We start from the raw sequence: 22,934 nt of genomic DNA, 5'->3' as shown, positions 1-22,934 counted from the left end.
TCTATAACACGATTCACCGCCTCAAACTCAAAGTAAAATAAAATTATAAATTCAGAAAATTTTTGATTGATGAAGAAGAAAAATATGTAAACATTCCTTTTGCCATTTTTTATTTAAAATTATTTGATTTAAATAACATCTTCAACAAATTATAATTAAGGTGTGATTAAATTCAGGAGAAACAATTTAATGCCTAAAGGGAATGAATGGTTTCACTTTCTACTAAATGTAAACCGTCACTTTACACCTACCTAATCTAATCAAATAAAATGTTGATCAATTATGTTCAAAACTTTCTGCCTTGAAGGGCAAATTTTCATTGAATAACTTGATATTATCGTAATATTCAACTAATCCTTACAGTTTAAGACCACTTTTGACAGTAAAAATTACAGGGGTTAGGTCAAAATTCTGAATTTTTTTAAAATGCAGTTCTTAAAATATTTTCAAAACCTGCTGGTTTCGAATTGAAGGGTCGAAAGAAATTATAAAATCAGGGGGATTTTTCTTTAACTTTTTTAAATCAAAAGAAAGGTGGGTTCAAAAAAATTTAATTAAAATGAGAAATTCACATAAATCAGATAAAAACAAATGAAATCTTACAAAATCATAACATAACATTGAAAATATGTTGTTGCGTGCTTCACATCCACTTCCGCTGTATGGTACTTTAATTACATTTAAATTTCGAAACCACTACCTACGCAAAACTATTCGGTTTTCATTAATATTTAAAAATGTTCATTACTTTTGTTTTTTTGTTTTTTTTTTGCGGTCAAGCACAATACCTTGATTTCCAAATTCAATCAAAAGTGCAAAATCACTACCACTACCAAAAAGAGCGAAAGAAAGAGCAAAATTACCACAGAAACTGTTTCGGACCATGGAATCTAAATTTTCCGGTCTAATTTCAAATCAAACGCGATTCACATTAAAAATGTAAATTATACAACAACTTTACTAAAAAAAAAAGGAAAAAAACAAAATAATTTACAAAAAAAGTAAAATTTCACTTTCTTTTTGGTCAAAAAGTAGTTTTTGTTTTTATTTCTTTTGTACTGAATGACTTTTGGCCTAATTACATTTTAAACAATAAAATTGTATAGAATTGTAATTCACCTTTGCGTGTCGCATTATGACCCTAACGAGCAGCAGGTGTACCTACTCGTATCATTAAATTACAGTTTGGTCTGGACACTTACCACTTTGCCTCTTTTGGTTGATCTTCTATAAACAAGATAATTATAGACTTTATTGTTTTAATCCAAAAATTTGGCGAAAGCTGCAGATACACTTGCGCAAAGTTTAAACAATTTTCACTTGAAAAGGGTCAGGAATCACATAAAAAAGCATCTAATAGACTTCAATTTAAACACATTTTAACGACACCACGAACCAACAAAACGAAAGAAATTATTACAGAAGAAGAAGTCTTGGCATCATCTCGTCGAGAGGAGGAAATGTATCTCTCTAAATACTCGTTGTACCGTTAGAAGCCAATAAAGACGAACGAGAATATGTTGATTGAGTCCAGAGTTGCATCTCTTTTTTTCTCGTGTTTATATGCAACTATAAAGATGAGGAAATTGTTTACTTTAGATACAAAAACCACCAAGTCGAAGAAGAAGAACAAAAAAGCACTTAAACTAGAAGAACAAGAATCTTATAGATACTTTAGTTATTAGACGTTCAAGTCTTCTATTCTAACTTTATAGGGAAAAAAAATTATCCAAGCAAGACGAACAAATATTACGACGATCCACAACGTTACACGATTCTCAACTAACTGATGCAATGCCGCTAACAAAACTCGGCTTTGAGTCCACAACCACCTGGCTTTTGTTTTGGTCTTGACTTCGTCAGGTGTATAAAAGATACTTAGATACTTTGGCTATTCTATCTAACGTCTCTCAAATATGGGGGGCTTTGTATAACTGGATTCAAAGAGAATTTGAGAGAGGGGCTTTATTGAGAGATATTGTGGGAATAAAAAAAAACTATCTTTTTATCTATAAAGTGGGCATTGTGAGAGGATTTAAACTAAAGAATTGTGGAAATACGCTACCGTCGAGGGAAGTCACTGATCTTCAGGGAATAATTTATCGATTCAAGTTTATTAGCCTCGCATCCATGATGATAAGATGTAAGAGAGACAGGCTTGAAGATTGACTTTTTTTTTCATTTGTGCCTTTTGTATGCTATACCTTCGTGAGTGAATACTATAACGTTGATTAGAGAGATGTTGTTGATGCAGATGGATTATGATGTAATTATGGATTCTCTGTTCTGAAGTTGTAGATAAAGCAGTTTCTACATTATTGTTTGTTGCATACAGAAGTTTTTTTATTTATGTTTTCCGTTTGATAGGTTTTTATGGTTTACAAAAAATGAAAAAAAGGTCTTATGAATATTTTGTAAGAACAAGAAAAAGAATAAAAAGAAAAATTAAAATTAATAAAGGGAGGATGATAAACGAATTTAAAAATTCATGAAAGGGTCAGTAGACTTTTTATTCAATTCGTTCCACTTTGTGGACACTAATTTTCTTTGGGAAAAAAAGAATTATAATTTAAAATTAACTGATGATAAATGATTTTTGTGTGTGTGTCATGGTCTGAATGACTTCATTATTTAAAGTGTTTGTATAAAAAAGTTTGGTCAAAATAAGACAAAACTCAATTCAAAGGAAATAGACCAGACATATTTGTGATCTTGGTTCTTTTTTCTTCAGAAAAACAACTTGTTTTTGTAGCGTAAATTTTTTACAAATGAAATCCTGACAAAAAAAATTATTTATATAAATATGTATTATGTGTCTCTTAGAAAAAAAAAACATACATTTAATTGATTTTTTGTGCAAAAAAATTATATATGAAAACTAAAAATTATCCAATATCATCTAATATCAAAGACATTATATTCATTCGATCATGTTTTAAAACAACTCATCATTATCATATTAAGTAGACTGGGCCAAAAAAAAAATATTTTTTTTTTGAAAGTTACTTCGAAAATCTTGTTCAGGATGATGAAAAAAAAATTTGGTGAAAATTTGAGCAGTTAAAAAAAATTTTAAGAGGTCTATCATCGGTGTTTTTTATTTTTATACATGATATGATGTTTTACAACAGAACTGCTAGACGATCAAAGTAAAAAAAATTTCTGTTCATTTTTTCTTATATAAAATTAAATTTCCTACAAAAAAGATCTAATTGAAAATTTTCGTCAGACGAGCCGTATTCGAGTAATTAAGCTTTTTAAATCGAAGTGTTTTTTCAATTTGACTGTTTCACTTTGGAATTTTGTGATGAGCAAATAAGTGAATAGAAAAATAAAACCACGACAGATTCTTATAGGAAATTTAATTCTCTACAAAAAAGGTCTTGTAGTAATTTTCCCTAAATTGAGTTCTAAAGAAGTTATTCACGATTTAAATCGAGAAAAAATTAAAAAATCAATTTTCAATTTAAAAATTTTCTAATTCACTGAAAATTCAATATTTTCAAATTAGCAAGATGTTTTCTTGTAGGGACTTAAACGTTCTATAAAAAGTTCCTTGGCAGCAAATTAATTGCTTTAACCGTTAAGAAGATATTCGTATCAAAACCAATGCCCACTGATTTCAATAGTTTTCTTATGACAAGTATGCATTGCGATTTGAATACGATTATCTTCTAAATTCAGGTTACAATAGTTTTTTTTATTACAAGAAAATAATTATATTTGCAGGCCCAAAAGCATTTCACGTGAATACATTTCTATATTGATGGGTCACAAAAATTTAAATTTTCTTGAAAACGGTTTAAAACGGTTCTTATGAAATTACTCAGCAAAATTAATTTTTTTTTTTTTTTTGCAGAGACCAAATACTTTTCCAAATGTATTTTTAGTAGTTTACTTGAATCCATAGTAAACGTTTTTAAGCTGATTACAAACGGTTTCGGAATAGCTATAAGAAATACATTTTATATTATACACTGAGGGAAAAGCCACCATTAAACGACATGAAATCAATAAAAACCACATTGATTTAACTATTATTCGGAATGATTTTGAGTTGAAGATGAACATTTTGAAATCTTAAAGTCACATAAATAAAAGAAGTTTAACAACGACGTTTCAACTTCAACTTATTTTTTCCCTTAGTATATATACCTATGATTTTATTTTCTGCAAATTAAACATTCATAGTTTTGCATCATAACGAAATTCAAAGTTACTCGAAATAATACCGAAGACTCATATGCAAAATTCTGAGATAACGGTAAAAAGATGTTCTTTTTCTACACACGTTATATCTTTTGATCTAGTGCACATACAAATTTGAATTAACTTTAATACGCATGCTGATAACATAACCTTTCATTTGATATATCACAATTAACTGTACAAGCTCTACAAGTTACACAATCTTAAATTGAAAAAAACTTGAAAAATACCTCAAAACACCTGTGGAGATCTGTTGACGATGACCAGTGTAGGAAGTACAGTAATCTCAGTTTGAAATTTCGACATAGTTGGCTTTAAAAAATTCTTATTTTTTTTCTAGCCATGGTAGAAATATGATTCATATGTCATATAGGTAAAAGGTGAAATAACCTTTCAGATGATATAAAATTTACTATTATAGGTTGTCATTTAAAAAAATATATTTAATGGTGTTAAAAGAGAAAAAAGATTGATTTTTTTGCTTTTTTGATGAAAAGTGATTTGGTTTGAAAAAAATATGCTCTTTTTGTAGATGTTGTATAGAAATGAACGATATAAATATTTTGAGCTGAAACAATAAGCTTTCAGATGATATAAAATTAATATAGGTTGTCATATAAAAAACATGTATTTAAAGGAGATAGAATAAAAAATAGGTAGATTTTTTTCTTTTTTTAAGGTTTCACTTCTACCACGTGTGAATTGCACAAATGACTTTTTTTTTTATCTAAGCTTTTCACTTTTGGTGAAGCGTGAGCTGAAATTTAAAATAAAACTTTGACTTCTCTTTTCCATTCCATCTATCGATTCTATTGAGTAAAACAGAGACAGCAGCAGCACAAAACCCTTTTTCTTATGAGTTAAAATTAAAATAAAATTAAATTAAAATTATAATTATTATAAAATTATAACAACAATTTTTTTCATTTTCTCCTGGCCAATTTCAGCGAAATATTTTGTGCTTTTAAGTATAATATAAAACCAAAACGTTTGTTTTTCTTTAAATAAAGCACAAAAGATTTTGATTTTTAAAATATATTTGAAATTTTTTCCTGAAAATTAAACACTAGCATACTACTAGTAGTGAATTTTTCTATCACACTCCCAACAATAGTAGGTATAAAATGCATCAGTTTCTTTTAATTTTACAAAATTACAAATTCGTGATAATGTCGACATACAATAATTTTTCTATTAGAATTTTTAAAGAGAAAGTCAATATATTTATTGAAGGAAACAATATCTGAGGCCTTTGCAAACTTTAAAGGTCTTTTAAATCTTTGTATTTTTTTGTGTGAATATGAAACAAAAGAGCTGATCTGCAAACTCTAAAATCAATATATCTAATGTTCTTTCGAGTGCAAGCTACTTCAAAGTAATTTATTTGATTTTTTTTTAACTTGAATAAGCTTATTAAAAGTTTTCTTAAATGATATGAGTTGAAAACAAAATTTGGATTGGCCAACTTGAAAATATAATATTAACCGTGTTTTCGTGACTTCTAAGCAAACTAATAAAAAGCAAATCTGATATGTTTTTTTGTTTGTATGTTTGTTGGTATGTGATTAAATAAAAATATTTTGTTGTCTTCATTTTACATGTCTAACTAACCCATTCACTACTGGTTGTCGCTGTCTACCTTCGTTTCGCATGAATTCCTTTGATCTTAAAAATAACCGAAACAAAGTCCTCAGGTGTTAGTTCCCTCTCATAATACATATTTCTCTCTTCTTATGCATGCACTCATTGAAAATGATCAATGGCACCTCCGCTCCAACACAATATTCATATTTATTCAAGATAACTATCATATCACTTTTTGAACCTTCACAACAGTTTTATTCCCTTTGAACCTTCCCGGAATCAAACAAAATAAAATAAATTCCTCCTCTCAACTTATTACATATTCAAGAAACGCAATTATTATCCAGAAGAAAATAAAAACTCATCATTGCATTGGCCAGAAAAGATTACTACTTTACCGATGCGACTAAGGCTTATCATTATAAAAATAAATAAAAAAAGAGTAGGTATCTCCAAACCCTCATTTTTGCAGCCTTTTTCATGTTTGTTTGGTTAGAAACTGCATTTGTAAAGTGAATCTGTTTCTGCACCGACATCATGCGGTAGCAATTTGACCTCAAGGCGAAAAAAAAACACACACATCGACTGTATAAGAGGGACACAAAACGATAGAACTTCGCGTGCCGTTGAAATTCAATTTCCAAAGTCAGTTATAAACTTGAGTTGAAGTCTCAATAAAAGAAGAAGTTCTCACTAACGTGTAATGCAATGTTTGGTCTTTTCTTCCAGAGCCAGCATCACCAGAAAAACAACTACAACCACTACCGGTAGCGCAGAGGGACGACAAACTTATACCTATCCTATCTACTTCTATGCTTTTGAAATGAATCTTTAATAGATTCCCATATAAATAACGAACACGGACCTCCAGAACGCGTTACATGTTGTATCTTCATCATCGTTATTTCCACTTCTTCAAACAAACTGAAGTGTCATGATAATATTTGAGGAGAGACAAAAGAGGTATAGGTAATATATCCAGAGACACAGAAGGGTAATGCTTCTTCTTCTTCTTAAAGCAATTTTGTTTCCTCTAAGAAAAATGTTTATGCAAATTCTGTTGGCTGTCTTGTAAAAAGAATCCCAAAGTGATGGATGGAAGGTGTCAAGCCGATGGAAAGCAGTGTGAAATTATTGCTCTAGGCAGTTTATGTTGAAGAACATTTTAGACTTGGATAAACACATTTTACCATCTTGAATATGTCGTCTTTTATTTTTTTTTTTAATTTAAAATCCATTATAGCCGAGAGGATCAAATATATCTTTGAGATGGATCATTTTTCAAATAATTTTCATGCTGCGATGTGTAAACGTACGTCCACTTCAAAAACATCACATACTTTGAGGAGAATATAAGGTTTGTGTACTTGCTATTGTGTTACAGTAGAGTGGAGAATGGGAAAAGATAGGTTCTTGAACGTGCTAGCAACTGTTATAATACTGGGATGAATTATATACAAATGGTGTATGAGGTAAGTCAAGAAGACAGTTTCAGAAGCCTAGGTTTGCGTATTTGATTGTATGTCAGTTAATTTTTAAAAATAAATTACGGGCGAGCCGAGTTCGGGAAGTGGGTGGGTTGAGTTTTTAATGGTAAAAAATTGTAAATATCGATGTCCGGCAAAACTACAAGTCCTATGGAAAAAAGTTTTATGGCAAAGTTGTAGGCAATAAAAAGATCTACTACTTTTGTATACCTAAACAATTTTTTCACATAACCTCAAAATTTAGTTGAAAAATTAAATAATATAATCTTTTTTATCAAAAAGCAAAACCGACTTCCATGGATCAAAACCGGGTTTTATGGTTTTTCTAATAGTTCCTATGGCTATAACTGAACGAAATTGAAATGGGACCACATTGCAGCCACCAGCTTTCCTCTACAAAAAGAACTATCAAAATTGGTTCACTTAGTCCAAAGTTATGAGGTAACAAACATAAAAATTGAATACCTCCTCCTTTTATGGAAGTCGGTAAAAAACCGAGTTTTTGGTTTTTTATTTTTATCTTATAAAAAAAAAGTTTTTTTTCTACGAAATTTGGTGACAACTTACCTTATTATGTCTGAAATACACTGTAGTTTATAGATGCTCCCAGATAGCCATTTTAATTTTTAAAAAATCAACTTTTTGAATTTTTTTTATGCCATTCGTTTGTGATTCGTTTGTGACTGTTTGTGACAGCAATAAAAAGTTTTGTGACTCGCTAGTTTTTTAGTTATTAACAAATTAAAAAAAAAGTACCAGTTAGCCATTTTTTTTTTTCAAAACTGAAATAGTATGGACTTTTTTATACTCATTCGATCAGAAATCGTTTTTGACTCCCGAATTTATCAATAAAATCGTTTGTGACAACTTAGTTTTCGAGAAAAATAAGAAAAACTAATTAAATTTCACCACATTTTCATTTTGTTTATCAATATGGGCGGAGCTATGCATAGGATTCATGATGCTGAGGTGAGTTTTTATACTTTGAGGTGAGCAACATGTTGCAAATGTATACAAGTATAGAAGATTGATTGTAAGCATAAACTACTGTTGTTTCTACTTCAATGAAGGGAAATGGAGTTTGAATTTTTAATTTATAAATTAAAATAAGTCAGCGACTACCATTTTCATCTAAACTCTTATGGGTAAACCTTATCTAATGTTTAACTTAATTCTATTGAAAATTGTCAACATATTTCGAAAATCGTTTGTGGTTTAACAAATTGTTTGTGATAGCCTATTTTCCAAAATCTTTCTGTGGCTGGTCTAAATTTTTACTCATTCCATTTGAAATTGTTTAAACTATTAGAATTTACCAAAGAAATCGTTTGTGACAACCTAGTTTGTTTGTGATAGCCTATTTTCCAAAATCTTTCTGTGGCTGGTCTAAATTTTTACTCATTTCATTTGAAATTGTTTAAACTATTAGAATTTTCTAAAGAAATCGTTTGTGACAACCTAGTTTGTTTGTGATAGCCTATTTTCCAAAATCTTTCTGTGGCTGGTCTAAATGTTTACTCATTTCATTTGAAATTGTTTAAACTAATGTGATCTAAGGAACTTCTCAAGAAAAAATATCTCTTCAGACGTTCATTTGAGAAAAATCTCGACATAAAATCCGTCCTTAATTTTTTTTCTCTCTTTTTTTCAGCCCTGTATCTAAATATTTTTGGGGGCTCTAACCCTCTCCTATACTAAGAATTTTTTTGATCGCAATTTCAACAGTGTTTGGAAAAGTATTTGAATTTTCGAGCAGATTTAATAAAATTACAACTCCAATACGACGCGTCGCGACGGATTATTGTAACGAAAAACAACGCAATGTTCAACTATACTATTCTATTCAGCACTCTCGAGGCATCAATTCGAAAGAAGTTCCGAAACGATAGTACGTTCGCGTGGAATGAAGAGTTTGTTGGAGGGATCCACTTGTCCCATGGGTTGATTAAAAGTCTTTTATATTTCAACCAAAATCTCTTACTCAGCCTTAGTTTTAATTTTTTCTTTAATACAAATAACACTATTGCACATTTTACTTATTTTTGTGAAGATCCCATTTTTCTTAAAATATTTCGCAACTATTTTCTTTCGTTAAATTTGAAATTTAACGTACAAATGTCAAAAATTCTTTGCTGCACACTATGCAATTCAACGCAACTCAATGATGGGCTTCACATTTCATCGGAAGATTGTCCGATATGTTAATCGCATTTAACGGATACCTCGGTACAAAATTCTCCGATTTCAAACAAATCGGGCAAATTTTTTTCACTAAATCTGAGAACCAAATTTTTGCTTTTACGTGGGCACAAAAACAAAACGTTTGTGTGATGAAATTACTCTCTATAATACCGTGGTTTAGGTTAGGTATTACCTACTAATAAGCAGTTACTTTTTGAATGAAAAAAAGTCTCTGCACAAAGAAATTGAAACCTATATAAGGCATACATTCAGCCATCAAAAACAATTGCGCACCCGAACTTTCCCTTCCTTAATACAATTTGTCTAAATCAAGGATTTTCACTGCACTAAGCAGATAAACTAACATGATAATTTCTTGTATTAGTAATAGAATTTCACTAAGTTGATGCCGTTTTGATTCTTATTTCTTTTTTGCAAAGTACCAAACAAAAGAGCTGAGGTACGAGCCTTATTTTGAGATGCTCTCTGTTATGAAGTGCTTATGTTGGAAACTGTTGTCACTTGTTGTAGAAAAAAGTTTTAAATTGGCAGACATAACATGTTTCTATTTCGAATAAAATTAAGAAATAAATTTTTACTTTTCAACAATTATTTTGACCGCATTGTTTAAAATGAAGCAATACATGCATAATTCAATTAATCCCATGCCAATCTTAAAAAAAAAAAAAAAACTAATTAATACCTCATAAAAATTCCAACAAGGCTAAAAATCTTCCAATACCAATTTGCCTCATTTAAAAGATATAAAAATATTTTACTATCAACTTTCATCATGAAGAATTAGCAAAAAAATCAATAAAAATCACTCACCTTTCGCACATCGACATTCTTCGGCAAATTGATGATTCTCTACGAGCACCACAGTCGCCGGCGCCATCTTTGCCATCAATCGAATTATACAGATTTTGCTTTGGCTCGAAGCAATAGCTGCAACTACAGAATGTACACTGCGATCCATACAACGACGAATAGCCATCCAAGTATGTCTCATCGTCATCATCATGTGAACTTGTTCCATCAAAATAACTTCTAGGTGCACCCGAATCTTCTGACGTCGAACAACGCCCACTCACACGCGACCTACGGCAAAATGGAATTAGAACTTCTGTAAGTTAGTTTGCGTGAGATTAAAACATCTCATTTTTGATAAATAAAATAATAATAAAAGTGACATAATTCACCTCTTACTGCGGGTATCAACCGTGTCAATGACCACATTCCAGGTACGATGTATCAAATATAAAAGGAATAATACCCGGGAACTTTCTCCTCCACCACCACCGGTTTGTTGGTTGGTGTTGCCGGTAGATTTGTTTACACCTTGATGCTCTTGGTGACGATGTATATTATTATGGCCGTATGATCGTCCATTTGATATCGAATTACCCATGACAGAGGTAGATGTTTGTTAGCTTCTACACCTTCATGCTGTGAATTAAAAAAAAAAAGTGATTAGAGATCATAAAGTTGAAATTTTACAACTTAGAGTTAAAGCAAGTATTAGATAAATGCGGAAAATATTTTTTTTTTACATTTTAATTTGAATGAATATGAAAATATTTCGATATGCAAAAGAAAATCCAATTGTCAACTCGGTGTTTGTGTGAATATGTAACTGAAAGAGTAGCTTCTTAATACCTCATAATTTATTATTAATGATTTGTTGTATAATTTAAGATCCAAGCAATATTACTCCAAGCAAGAACTGGACATCTTGAAATGATGCTGAGTTAATAACGCATTTTGTTTAGTTAATTGAAATTAGTTGACTATTTCAATTATCTATGTCAGAGTCAGAAAGACAAAAAATTAAATTCATCAGAAATACTTAGGGTAATTCAATTCAATATAATGTCGTTTTTACTTGCGTTATAGGTAGGTACTATAGGTTTCGAAAAAAAAAATCGGACTCGAAATAGTGGGTGCTTTCATATTTACATGATTGCTATCTTTTCTACCTTTTCTTATTTGCGACTCCTGTAAAATTTTTGAAGTTTGGATTTCGATTTATCTTCTTAAATACAGGGTGTCCCGGGATGAGATAAGAAGATTTTGAGGGATGATTCTTGGCTATATTTTAAGAAAAAAATTTTTGTACAGTAACTCTCTATCTGCAAAATTGATACCCTTTAGCGATGATTTAAGAAAACGCTTACTTTTGTATGCCTTTACTCATGTTAATGTTAATAACTCCGTTAATACTTATGATAAAAACTTAATTAATGTCTTGATTTTTAGAAGAAATGCTATTTTTTGTACCTGCAATTAAAAAATGTTAATATCTTTTTTGATTGCTCAGATTAAATTGCTGCATTTTTTTTTTAGAGATTTTACCTGGTTTTCCCAAATATCATAAAATCTATAAGTTTTCTGGCAAACTTGTGAACAACATTTTTGTTCATTATTGTTTTGTTCATAAGAATAAATTTATAAAACACTATGTTTATTATTCCTACATTTATCGAAGAAAATCGGCCCATATCAATATCATGGGTAAGAAATAAATAATTCCATTTAAAAATTAATATCTGAGCAATTAAATGCAGCAATGTAAATGCTGGTAAAAAGAATAGCATTTCTTCTAAAAAAAAGACATTAATTAAGTTTTTATCATAAGTATTAACGGAGTTATTAACATTAACATGAGTAAAGGCATACAAAAGTAAGCGTTTTCTTAAATCATCGCTAAAGGGTATCAAATTTGCAGATAGAGAGTTACTGTAAAACATCCCTCAAAATCTTCTTATCTCATCCCGGGACCGCCTGTATATCGCACGTTGAGAAAAATAGTGTCACAACTCAAAAAGTATCGATTTTGAATTCGAGTCGCTAGAGTGCACATGTTTTTTATGTGTACCTACCTATTTTCTTATTTTAATTCTTCTGAAAAATCACGTTTTTTGAGTTGTGACGCTATAATTCTCAACGTGGATATGGATTCCACGAGGTTTTTTTTAAGTCTTCTAGCAGATAGAAACAAAATATATGATATTTGTCGCTTTTTTAGAATGCATGTGAAATTTTATATTTGCGCACATTTGCGCTGTTAATATTTGCGTTTTACATTTATGAACAAATGACATTTATGAACAAATGACATTTGTTATTTGCAATATTGAAAGCTTTGCATTCGTCAGACTTGCGCAACCATGCATTTATTAAAGCACCCAATTATAGACACGACATTACGATGATAAAGAATGCTAAAAAAGTGGGTCCCGCATTATGTTATACAAAAGAGCAATTAAAAAAAAATATTTGTTATACCTTTTTTAACGGTACCTGTCATAGAAGGGTTTATTAATTTTTCGTGAACGACAAAGCAGAATTCAATCAAATTTTTTACAGAGAAACTCCAAAATAAACGATACATACAAATTTTAAAATTAAATTTCAAAAAACACATTTTTGGATTTAAAAAAAAAATTAAAAATAAATTTTTTGAAAACGGCTTGATGAATTTTATCGAAATTTCGATTTTATGTGTTGAATAGTATTTTCTTCAAAATGACATACCTACCAATTTTTTTTTTTTAACGTTGAAAAATTTTTATATGTAAAAAAACAATTCTGAAATTTTGTTTGCTTACAATTCCTTTTATGCTAGAAATGAAATTTCAAACTTGGGTTTGTGTTGAAGATCATTTAAAATAGTGTTTATTTAATTATGAAAACAGATTTTATTTATTACACTACTTATGAAATTCCTTAAAAGTGTCAAATATTAAATTTTCCCTAATTTTTTTATTTTTGAAAACCTCACAGCCTCATGGAGAATTTTTTTTTTTGTTCCGTGATGCCTTTTAACTCTTTTATTTTATTTTTTTTTTATTTTTTGAGACCTCATAGCTTGGGAGGCTTTCGATACAATTGCAAAATTTTTGGCTGGTCTTAAGCTATTATTTTTTTGCCTTAAGTCTTTGACTGATAGATATGACACATTACAATTAATTCTTAATTGTCTTTATTCTTAAAAAAAAAATTTAAACCACAATTTCAATTATTAATATGTATTTAATTTGAAAAACAACTTGCAACAACTATATTATGGCTTCGTTTAGTTATTTATTGTAAATGTAGCCCTGCTAACTACTTTTACATGATTGCATATCAAGTTAATTGACCCATTTACCATGCGAAGCATATTCACCATCTCATCGCCCGGCCGACACAGACCGTCGTCGTCCGCTTCAATACAAGAAGACTATTCTATCAAAATAACCTGATCCTAAAGGTAAACAGATAGAATGAACGAGCTATCTTATTGGGTACCTGTGCAACAACTTGCACAACACCACACTTATCTGCGTGGTCAATGGAGCTATCCATAACTAACTTGTAATGAGTTGTGTCTACACAATGAACATTGTACGTGTAGATACCTAAATGATCTGAACCAGCATCAGAATTAGCCAACAGCAGCGGAATATACAATCTTAGTTAAACTGCCAGCATCATTGATCTATCGAAACCGCAGCTCCAGCGTTGGTGTCTGTTGAAACTGTATTTAGTATTATTTTGGGGAGGTATATCCAATCGCAAAAGGGTTAAACGTTAAACACTTTGGGTTAAACGCTTTTTAGATATACTCGTACTTATACATAAAAAAAAATTAATGTTGAATAAGCCATCATCAACTAACTGACTAACTAACTTGTAACGGGAATAAAAGGTGGGTCAAAAACGTGCTGAGGGTTTTGATCGAAAAAAATACAATGAAACGACAAATTGGCAACAATCACGATGTGCAGCCACTTTATAAAGTTGTCGACAATAATTCCAGTGGAGAAAGAATGAGAAATTGAAGTTCAAGACTAATACTCTGAGTGTCTGTCTAAATTGGCCTATAAAATAGGTAAAAGGTAGGTTATACAAGAAGTATACACGCTTGCAAGGAGCATTCGATGATAAGATTTATGTCCAATTCTTTGTCACGTTTAATCGGTTTTAGGTTAGATGTAGATCAATAGTTTATAGCTGTAGTTGGGAAAAAGTTAACATTGGTTAGCTTGTTGAGGAGGTGGTATAGGGAGGGTTTTGGTTTTATTTTTATCTACTATAAATCGATTATTGCACGAATTTCAAATAAATAGATCACCCTAAACACGTCGTGCCAATATCATCGCCAATGAGAAAATGAGATTGAAATTGGTTTGTAGTTAGTTTTCCCATGACAAATTTATTTATTATGTTTCAGCAAAAAAAAAATTAGTTGGAAAAACGCACAATCAATGAAAAAAGATTGTTCTGTGTACAAACTTCTCGGTCCTTGATCTAACGTCTGAACGTCTGAAGTTTTGAGATTTCGATTTTTGAACTTCCAAAAAAATTTAAAAATAACGAAAACAGAAGTTGAAGAATGCAAACGTATTCAAGTTTTTCATAAGTTTTAAAAATTTGATTTAAATTAAACAAACTGTTTTTTAATTAAGTCAGCGACTATTAAAAAATTGTCAAACAAATATGGCGAATATTTTAGGGAAATAGAGGGCTAAAAGTTGTAGCGGATCAAATAAAAAAAATATTTTTTTTTAAATCTGCCAAACTCTGCGCAAAGCTTAACTCTGGCAGCAAAGAGCTGCCAAAAAGTTTTTCGTAATAATAATTGTTTTTAGGACCAAAATTAACGGTACTTGCCATATGACCCAAAATGAAAAGCTTGTTATTCTTAAAAACGACTCAAAACGGCTCTATTAATCTTTTTCTACTTGCAATAGAGCCTTTTTCTTGATGTCTGACTTTCTCGTCAACATCAATGAAAATTTTTGTACTAAAATATTTTAGTTATTTAAATATCTATTCAAAAATTTTCAAAAAACTCATTTAAAAAATCATTCTTTTTTTTTAATGTTTTAAGAATTTACCAATGATTTAACTGAAACTTTGTTTTTATGTGTCGATTAATGTTACTTTTTTAATGGCATACCTACTAAATAATTTTGAACAATTTTTGAAAATTTTTAATTGAAAAAAAAAACTAAATATAATAAAAATATTATCAATTTAAAAAAATTTAAGCAGTTTTTAAACAAATCACTATTAAGAAAACTTAGGAGGCTAAAGAGATTTTGAATTGTAGTCCTGAAGAAAGGACCTATCCGAAACGCCGACTGATACAAATAATCCGAACTAAAGGTGAGACCTTTTATAATAGCCCACAAAACATTTATTCATTCTGTTGAACGTCGAAAAAATGGGTTTTGATTTTAAATTCTGAATAAAGAAACAATCAAAAATTATTTCAAGCTCACTTTATACTTAGATTGAAATATTTCTTATAAAAGATGTTACTAGACTTTTTTCCATACGAACGATCAACTAAAAGTTATTGCAACGTATTATAAAAATGTGAATTGAAAAATCGTTGTTTTGGTGTTTGGCTATTCAAAGTCACAATAACTTTTAACTGATCAATCGTTTAGAAAATTTTTTGATTTAACTTCATGCAGGCAATACTTTTGTCTGTTATATGGTTTTAATTTTTTTAAGATTGGTTAAATAGTTTACAAGATCGTTCCCTTTGATATCGGTTCAAAATATTTTTTTTTTATTTCAAAAGAAGGTAAACATTTTGATCTTGACAGAAAAATTTTTTTAAATCAAAATCGTAAAAGTTATTTTTGAAACAGACTGAAAAAAGTAAAAAAAAACTATTGGGAGTCTTTCAAAAACAAAAAGGCTTCCTTTAGTAAACAGGTTTCAAGAAGAAAAACGTTTCCATGAAGCTTTGAGACTTAAAAAAAATAAAACGTCTTTCTTCATGGAGAACATTTAAAAAAACATTAAAACTGGAAAGTATTTAATATTTTATGAAGCCTTTCCTGTCCAATTTAATTGTCCTCACAAAATTGACATAAACTATCAATTATGCCCACAAGGCCACAATTAATATAGGAAAAAATACCCATCTTGGCACACTTTTTTTGTTTACAATCTCCTAAACATCAACACATTTATGTATGAAAAGTATTACACTTTTCTTATCTTCTGGGATACTTGAATTAAACCTGATCCTGAATGCTCTCACATTTTATAGTTTCCACTTTCTTTTGTTCTAAATAGTAGACAACTTCTATGGAGCCTCTCTCATCAAAACATTCTAATCTCAATTAATCAACATAAATCTTTTTCTCCAAGAACGTGTTGGTTCAAATTGAATTATCCATCCATGTCACACTCCATCTGAGACCAATTTGCTCTTCATAAGAACATAACAAAATGATGGAAGAAGATGTAGAAGTCTTACAAAGCCTTTAAACCACACCTATTCATCTTTTTCAATTCATAATCTAGTAGGTAATAATTAAACTCCTCAATAAATAACACAATTTCTACAATAATCGGTTTTGTATTCCCAAACAGCGGCCTAATAACAAGCTTATAACATAAAATTATAATCTTAATAGTCTGTTCAGCGACCCACCTAATTCTGACCCACACACCACACAAAATTCAAAACAACCTTCATTCACGATATAGAAATTGAAACCACAAAAACCTGGACACAAATCGATAGATCGACACAATTCCACCAGCATCCCAGCTCCATCTCCATCTCACAAAACCACCAACAGAGATCTCCTCCGCAGTTTATAGAAACGAAAGTCAAGTAGTTCTGGTTGATGCACAAGAATCAGGTCAATTAATTCGCTTTAGAATCCCATAAGTGGAATCCCTCCTCTCTGCTGTTTGCGTTTGCGCAGAAAAAAAGTGTTATCAGTAGCTTGGATGCGGTTGACTCTAATGAGAGAGTCCCAGATTAAGTCTTAGCAAAACCGGCTTTATGTCGTAACGACCTCGACATTGTAACTCGAAAGAGAACGCAAAGAACATAAACATAAACATGAGCCAAGTGGAGCCAAGCTTATAAGAACCACAAGAAGACTCAGCGAAGATATACGATCGAATGCGGAGTTATGGATTTTGCAAAAGTATCTCGAAGATTGATTTGACCCACAAAGTTGTTGTTTGCAAAAGGTTTATGTGTCTGGTTAAGTGACATTGCTACATGTCTGGCCAGAAAAGATGAAGAAGACTTCATATGTGTGCTGTTGCTGCTTCTGGAGCTGCTGTTGTTGGTTCTGGATGCTGGCTGGCTAGCTGGCTGTTTGGAGAATTCACAATGACAGAGTGTTTGGGATCGTGTATGTGCATATATTTTGAAAACACATGGCGTGAATGAAAGTTGGAGATGATGGTAGGTATTTGTTTTATTGCGGGTTGTCTGTTTCCGTTCCAGATACATCCATCAAGTTGGGACTTAAGTCCATCAGAGATGCGATGTGTGTCTACATTTATTAAGATGTGCCAAACTGGTGATACAGCGATGATTAATAAGACTTGGATTTTAATGGTGATGGACACTAGTACGCAGAAGAGATTCTTGAAGTCTATTGCTTTGTTGGATTATGGATGTGATAGATGCGGGTTTGGAGAAAGAGGACATAGGAATAGAAAAAGTTCTTCTCATTTGTGTCAATTGTTTTAGATGTCATTAGTTAGTTTTAGTAGCTTAAATACCTGGTAGTACCTACATGTTCCTGAAGTTAAAAACGTATCGGCCCAAAACAGACTTTTTGAAAAAATTAAGATTGATGGATTCCCGCAAAATTTTGCTATACCTAGGTATATTGAGGTCATTTGGAAAAAGTTAAGTTAATGAAAAGGTTTTGCTCTGAACAGAATTAGATGAAATTGTTCCATTCCATTGAAGCTTTAAGTTCTAGATACAAATCAGTTCGGACTTGACTCAATCGTACTCTACAGATAAAAAATTGAACGGCTGTATCGCACTTGCAACTTGTTCTTATAGTTCAAAGTAGAACATAAATATTGGCTTACTATTGGAAAGTTATAGATTTGCTTAAATATCAGTAATACAAAATTCATGTTTGAAAAAAAAATCGGATTCGAGCTCAGCGTCGGTAGTCAAAAAGTTTTTTTTTATAGAAATCAAAGTATATTTTTCTAATGTTTTTTTGTGCGCTGTGCTCGAATCCGAAGTCAGAAAAATTCTATCACATCACATTTTTGAGATATTACCATGCCAAAACATCACAAAAATAGTGTTTTGGACGTTCAAAATTCAATATCTCAAAAACTTTGCACGTTAAAGCTATTCTAATGCTACATTCAAATTAAGAAGGTCAAAGGCCATTAGAAAAGTATAATTTGGTTTCTATGTAAAATTATTTCTCGCCAATATTATTGTCATTTACAGAAAAATCGATCTTAAAATGTTTTTTTTGTTTTTTTTTTTTTTTAATATTTTCTAAACCAAAACTATAGTTTTTTCACACAATCTTTTAAATAGTTTTAATCTTAATAATTCCACTCCAAACTTTTACAAAATCAAAAATTTTTTCGGTAACTTTTTTGATTGAAAAATAGACTATTTTTTCAAATTAAATTCGTCAAAAATCCAAAAATTAAATTTTTGCTCAAGAAATATTTATATAGATAGAAAACATAACAAAGTAATTTTTAACCAAGTTTTGTTAAAATCCAACCATTTTTGTAAAAGATAAAAATAAAAAACCAAAAAATTGTATTTTTGCATTTTTTTTTCAATATTTTTGAGGATACACCTATAAAACAATGGTTTGAGATATTTATACTATCTACAACTTTTGCATTTAATTTTTTTCGATAGGAGGTCTACTTTTGACAGAAATCGTAAAAAACCACGATTTTTGACACAAACCCCACTTTTTCGCCCATCCACCCACTTTCCCCCAATTTGTTTGTGTGCAATTTATATTTCCCCTTTCATATACCATTTATCCTAAATTTTCCAACCACCCGCTGCTAATATTTTTTTTATTTTCAAAAATTTATTGGCACTGGTCTATAATTATTATATTAGGAAAAAATCTAAAATAAAATTTTGGATACAATTTAAAAAAAAAGTTTTGTCGATCTTGCCAGGAGTCGAACCTGGAATCTTCTGATCCGTAGTCAGACGCGTTATCCATTGCGCCACAAGACCTGTGGTTTTTGATGTGAACATATACACACATGAGCATTTTTTCATTTTTCTGTGCTATTTTTCGTAATACTCGCAGGTGTGCTATGAACGAACAGTGTATTGTTTTGTATGAACCTATGTACATATGTAGCTAGGTAAATTATATACAGTAGGAAATTATTTGACTGTTCTATTTACCGATGTACCTTCACTAGAAATTAAAGTGATTGTTAACTCAACTGAAAATCTCGACCTTAGATGGACTTGAATCCGTTCAAAAATAATTTTCTATATTTATTTAGATTTTTTTATCATCTTTATAGACCAGTGCCGATAATTTTTGAAAATAAAAAAATTATTAACAGCGGGTGGTTGGAAATTTTAGGATAAATGGTATATGAAAGCTGAAATATAAATTGCGCACAAAGAAATTGGGGGAAAGGGGGTGGATGGGCGAAAAAGTGGGGTGGGTGTCAAAAATCGTGGTTTTTTACTATTTCTGTCAAGAGTAGACCTCCTAGCGAAAAAAGTTAAATGCAAAAATTGTAGATAGTAAAGGTGTCTATACAACTTTTACTCAAACAATTTTTTTGTAGGTAGGTATAACCTCAAAAATATTGTAAAAAATGCAAAAATACGATTTTTTATTTTTTATTTTTATCTTTTACAAAAAAGGTTGGATTTTAACAAAACTTATTTAAAAATTATTTTGTTTTGTTTTAAATCTATTTTAAATATTTTTTGAGCAAAAAGTTAATTTTTGGATTTTTGACGAATTTAATTTGAAAAAATAGCCTATTTTTCAATCAAAAAAGTTACCGAAAAAAATTTTGATTTTTGAAAAGTTTGGAATGCAATTATTTAGATTTAAACCTATTTTTTAAGATTATGTGGAAAAACTATAGTTTTGTTTAAGAAAATATTGAGAAAAGTTGAAAAAAAAAACAAAAAAAAAACGATTTTTAAGATCGATTTTTCCCTAAATGACAGTAATATTGGCGAGAAATAATTTTCCACAGAAACCAAATTATATTTTTCTAATGGCCTTCGACCTTCTTAATTTGAATCTAGCATTAGAATAGCTCTAACGTGCAAAGTTTTTGAGATATTGAATTTTGAACGTCTAAAACACTATTTGTGTGATATTTTGGCATGGTTATATTTCAAAAACGTGATGTGATAGAATTTTTCTGACTTTGGATTCGAGCTCAGCGCACAAAAAACCATTAGAAAAATATACTTTGATTTCTATAAAAAAAAAAGCTTTTTGACTAGTGAAATCGAACAAGACATTCGATTTTATTTCCTCTGGTGCAGTTTTGTTGCAATCAATATGAATATTACGCCTCCAAAGTTTATTAAAAATCGTTAGAGCCGTTTTTTAGTTATTTGGTAAAATTTAAAAAATTTTGTATGGGGGTACACTTTCTAAGCGAGATAAAACCAAATTTGAAGAAAATCTGTCCACTCGTTTAGGCTGTGGAAATGTGTATAGATGGACAGACGGACGGACGGAATTGCGAGACCGACTTTTTCGGAGTTCTCCTAATCATCGTAATGTTAGTTTTGATTAAAACATCATTATTTTTTCGACACGAAACCAATACTGAGAGCAAGTAAAAAAAATACTACCTACCATTATATGCATTATTTAGACATGCAATTGAAAGATCTAGAAATTTTATATTAAATTTTGTTTAAACCAATATATTAATTGTTCGGTTGATGCATTTTTTTTTTAAAAATTTGGAAAAAAAATGGCCCTGTTTTAAATCAAAAAAGTTAGTGAATAAATTTTTGAATTTGAAGATTTCAAAGGTAAAGCTTTTTTGTTTAAACAATAATTTGAAGATGGTGTAATAACACTATTACATGACAAAAAATTGTCAAAAACGAAAGCATTTTGTACGTAAAACTGTTAGCAAACATTATTTTAATTCAAATTTTACTACCGAATTCTTATGGTTAATTAAGGCAAGTATTTTGCTTTTTATATTGGTAAAGATGTCCATATGTTACTGTACGTACAAATACATAAACATAGGTACATACATATTTACATGGAATAGGTTTTCAATTAATATATATAAGACATGATTAAATAGTTTAATACTACAATAATAATAACCTGGTAACTAGAGTAAAAATATCAATTTATTTTATGATAAACGGATAAATTTTAACAACATGTTAGCATGTCTAAAAGTTTTCCGCAAACTAAATAATCACTACAATTAAATTTGTGTTCATTTTATAAAAAAATGAATGGACAGATTGATAATTACAAGAAATTTTTTTCCTTTTTCCTTAAAATTATAATTTGATGAACCAGAAACTTTATATTTTCGGTTTCAAACAAAGCACTAATTTTTTTTATGTTAGTTTGTATTCATTTTTCAAGCATCATTCATAACCATAAACCGTTTGTTTACATTGCAACACGCAAAAAGCAAAATCATGATGCGAAAAAGTATAAACATCCCAACTGCACTTTTTCCCACTCGACTGAGTAAATTTACTTCACTTTGGCTAGAAACGTTTGGCCATTGGCAAATCGACTTCATAAACCTTTTTAACTCTTTAGCTCTAGCTCAAGAATGTTATGGTTGTATTGTTTGTTATTCTTAGCCAAGTTTATATATAGTCTTCCTGTTGGTATAAATGGTGGCTGCATAACAGACTTTTTGGACTTCGGTAGTGGCAATAAGAAATAAACTTAACTCTTTACTTGAGTGCACTCAATTAGCAAATTAACAAGCTAAACAAAAAACTAAAAAAAAAACAAAACTAAAGGGGTCTGAGCTAATATTTTCATTTTGTTATTTTGAAAATAAGGATTTTGTGTCATTTCAAATGCAAAAATGTCACATCGTTGAAAGTTCTTAGTAAGAAAAAAAGTGTGACAAAAAAATACTTTCTTTGAATAAAGTGCATTTTGAATGTGAATAAATCAGTGTTACGTGTGAACAAACACTAGATACAAATAAAATGAACAAAAGTGACACAAGAACAGAAAAGATCGAATACCATAAAGAATGAAAGATGTTCAAAGGCAAAGTGTGAAAATATTGTCGTCGTTGGTCGTGAAGAAAAATAATTTTATTTATTGAAGCCAAACACGCAAAGATAATCAGACCTGCATGATTAACTTTGTGGAATTATATTTTGTTTAATGTTTGCACTTGTCTTAACGGATATAGCGCCATTAAATCAATGAAATACAATCAGCATTTTTTTAAGTTATTCAAATTGTAGTTTTGGGTCAAATTAATATACCTTCTGGAAGTGTGTTGTATCAATACGATCAAGTGTCTGGATTTAACCTTAAAAATTTTAAGTTCTGTCTAGAATTCATGACGTCACTTTTTCGAGATAAAAATACACATGGTCTCATACATTTTGTCGTTTTTTAAGATTACATCTACGAGTGAAGTAAAATTTGAAGGTTTAAAATTTTGAAATTTTTTCGTATTTTCATTTTATAC

General features: G+C 30.0%; 1 protein-coding gene and 1 non-coding gene across 2 annotated transcripts in view; both read right to left on the bottom strand.

The window, feature by feature from the left end:
• Positions 1-10,884, bottom strand: part of LOC129917980 (uncharacterized) — a 76,237-nt gene extending 65,353 nt beyond the window's left edge. The window contains exons 1-2 of the mRNA XM_055998255.1: positions 10,664-10,884; positions 10,293-10,562 (exon numbers count right to left, since the gene is read on the bottom strand). Of these exons, the coding sequence (XP_055854230.1) occupies positions 10,293-10,562; positions 10,664-10,872 (479 nt within the window). The 5' untranslated portion in view covers positions 10,873-10,884. The remainder of the gene's footprint in view (positions 1-10,292; positions 10,563-10,663) is intronic.
• Positions 10,885-19,397: 8,513 nt separating this feature from the next.
• Trnar-acg (transfer RNA arginine (anticodon ACG)) lies at positions 19,398-19,470 on the bottom strand. The gene has a single exon. It is a non-coding gene; the product is annotated as a tRNA-Arg (tRNA).
• Positions 19,471-22,934: the final 3,464 nt, after the last annotated feature.

This window comes from Episyrphus balteatus, chromosome 4 (genome assembly GCF_945859705.1).
Source record: "Episyrphus balteatus chromosome 4, idEpiBalt1.1, whole genome shotgun sequence".
Taxonomy (NCBI): domain Eukaryota; kingdom Metazoa; phylum Arthropoda; class Insecta; order Diptera; family Syrphidae; genus Episyrphus; species Episyrphus balteatus.
Note: the sequence above shows the minus strand (reverse complement) of the source record. Positions and strands in the feature narration are given on the sequence as shown.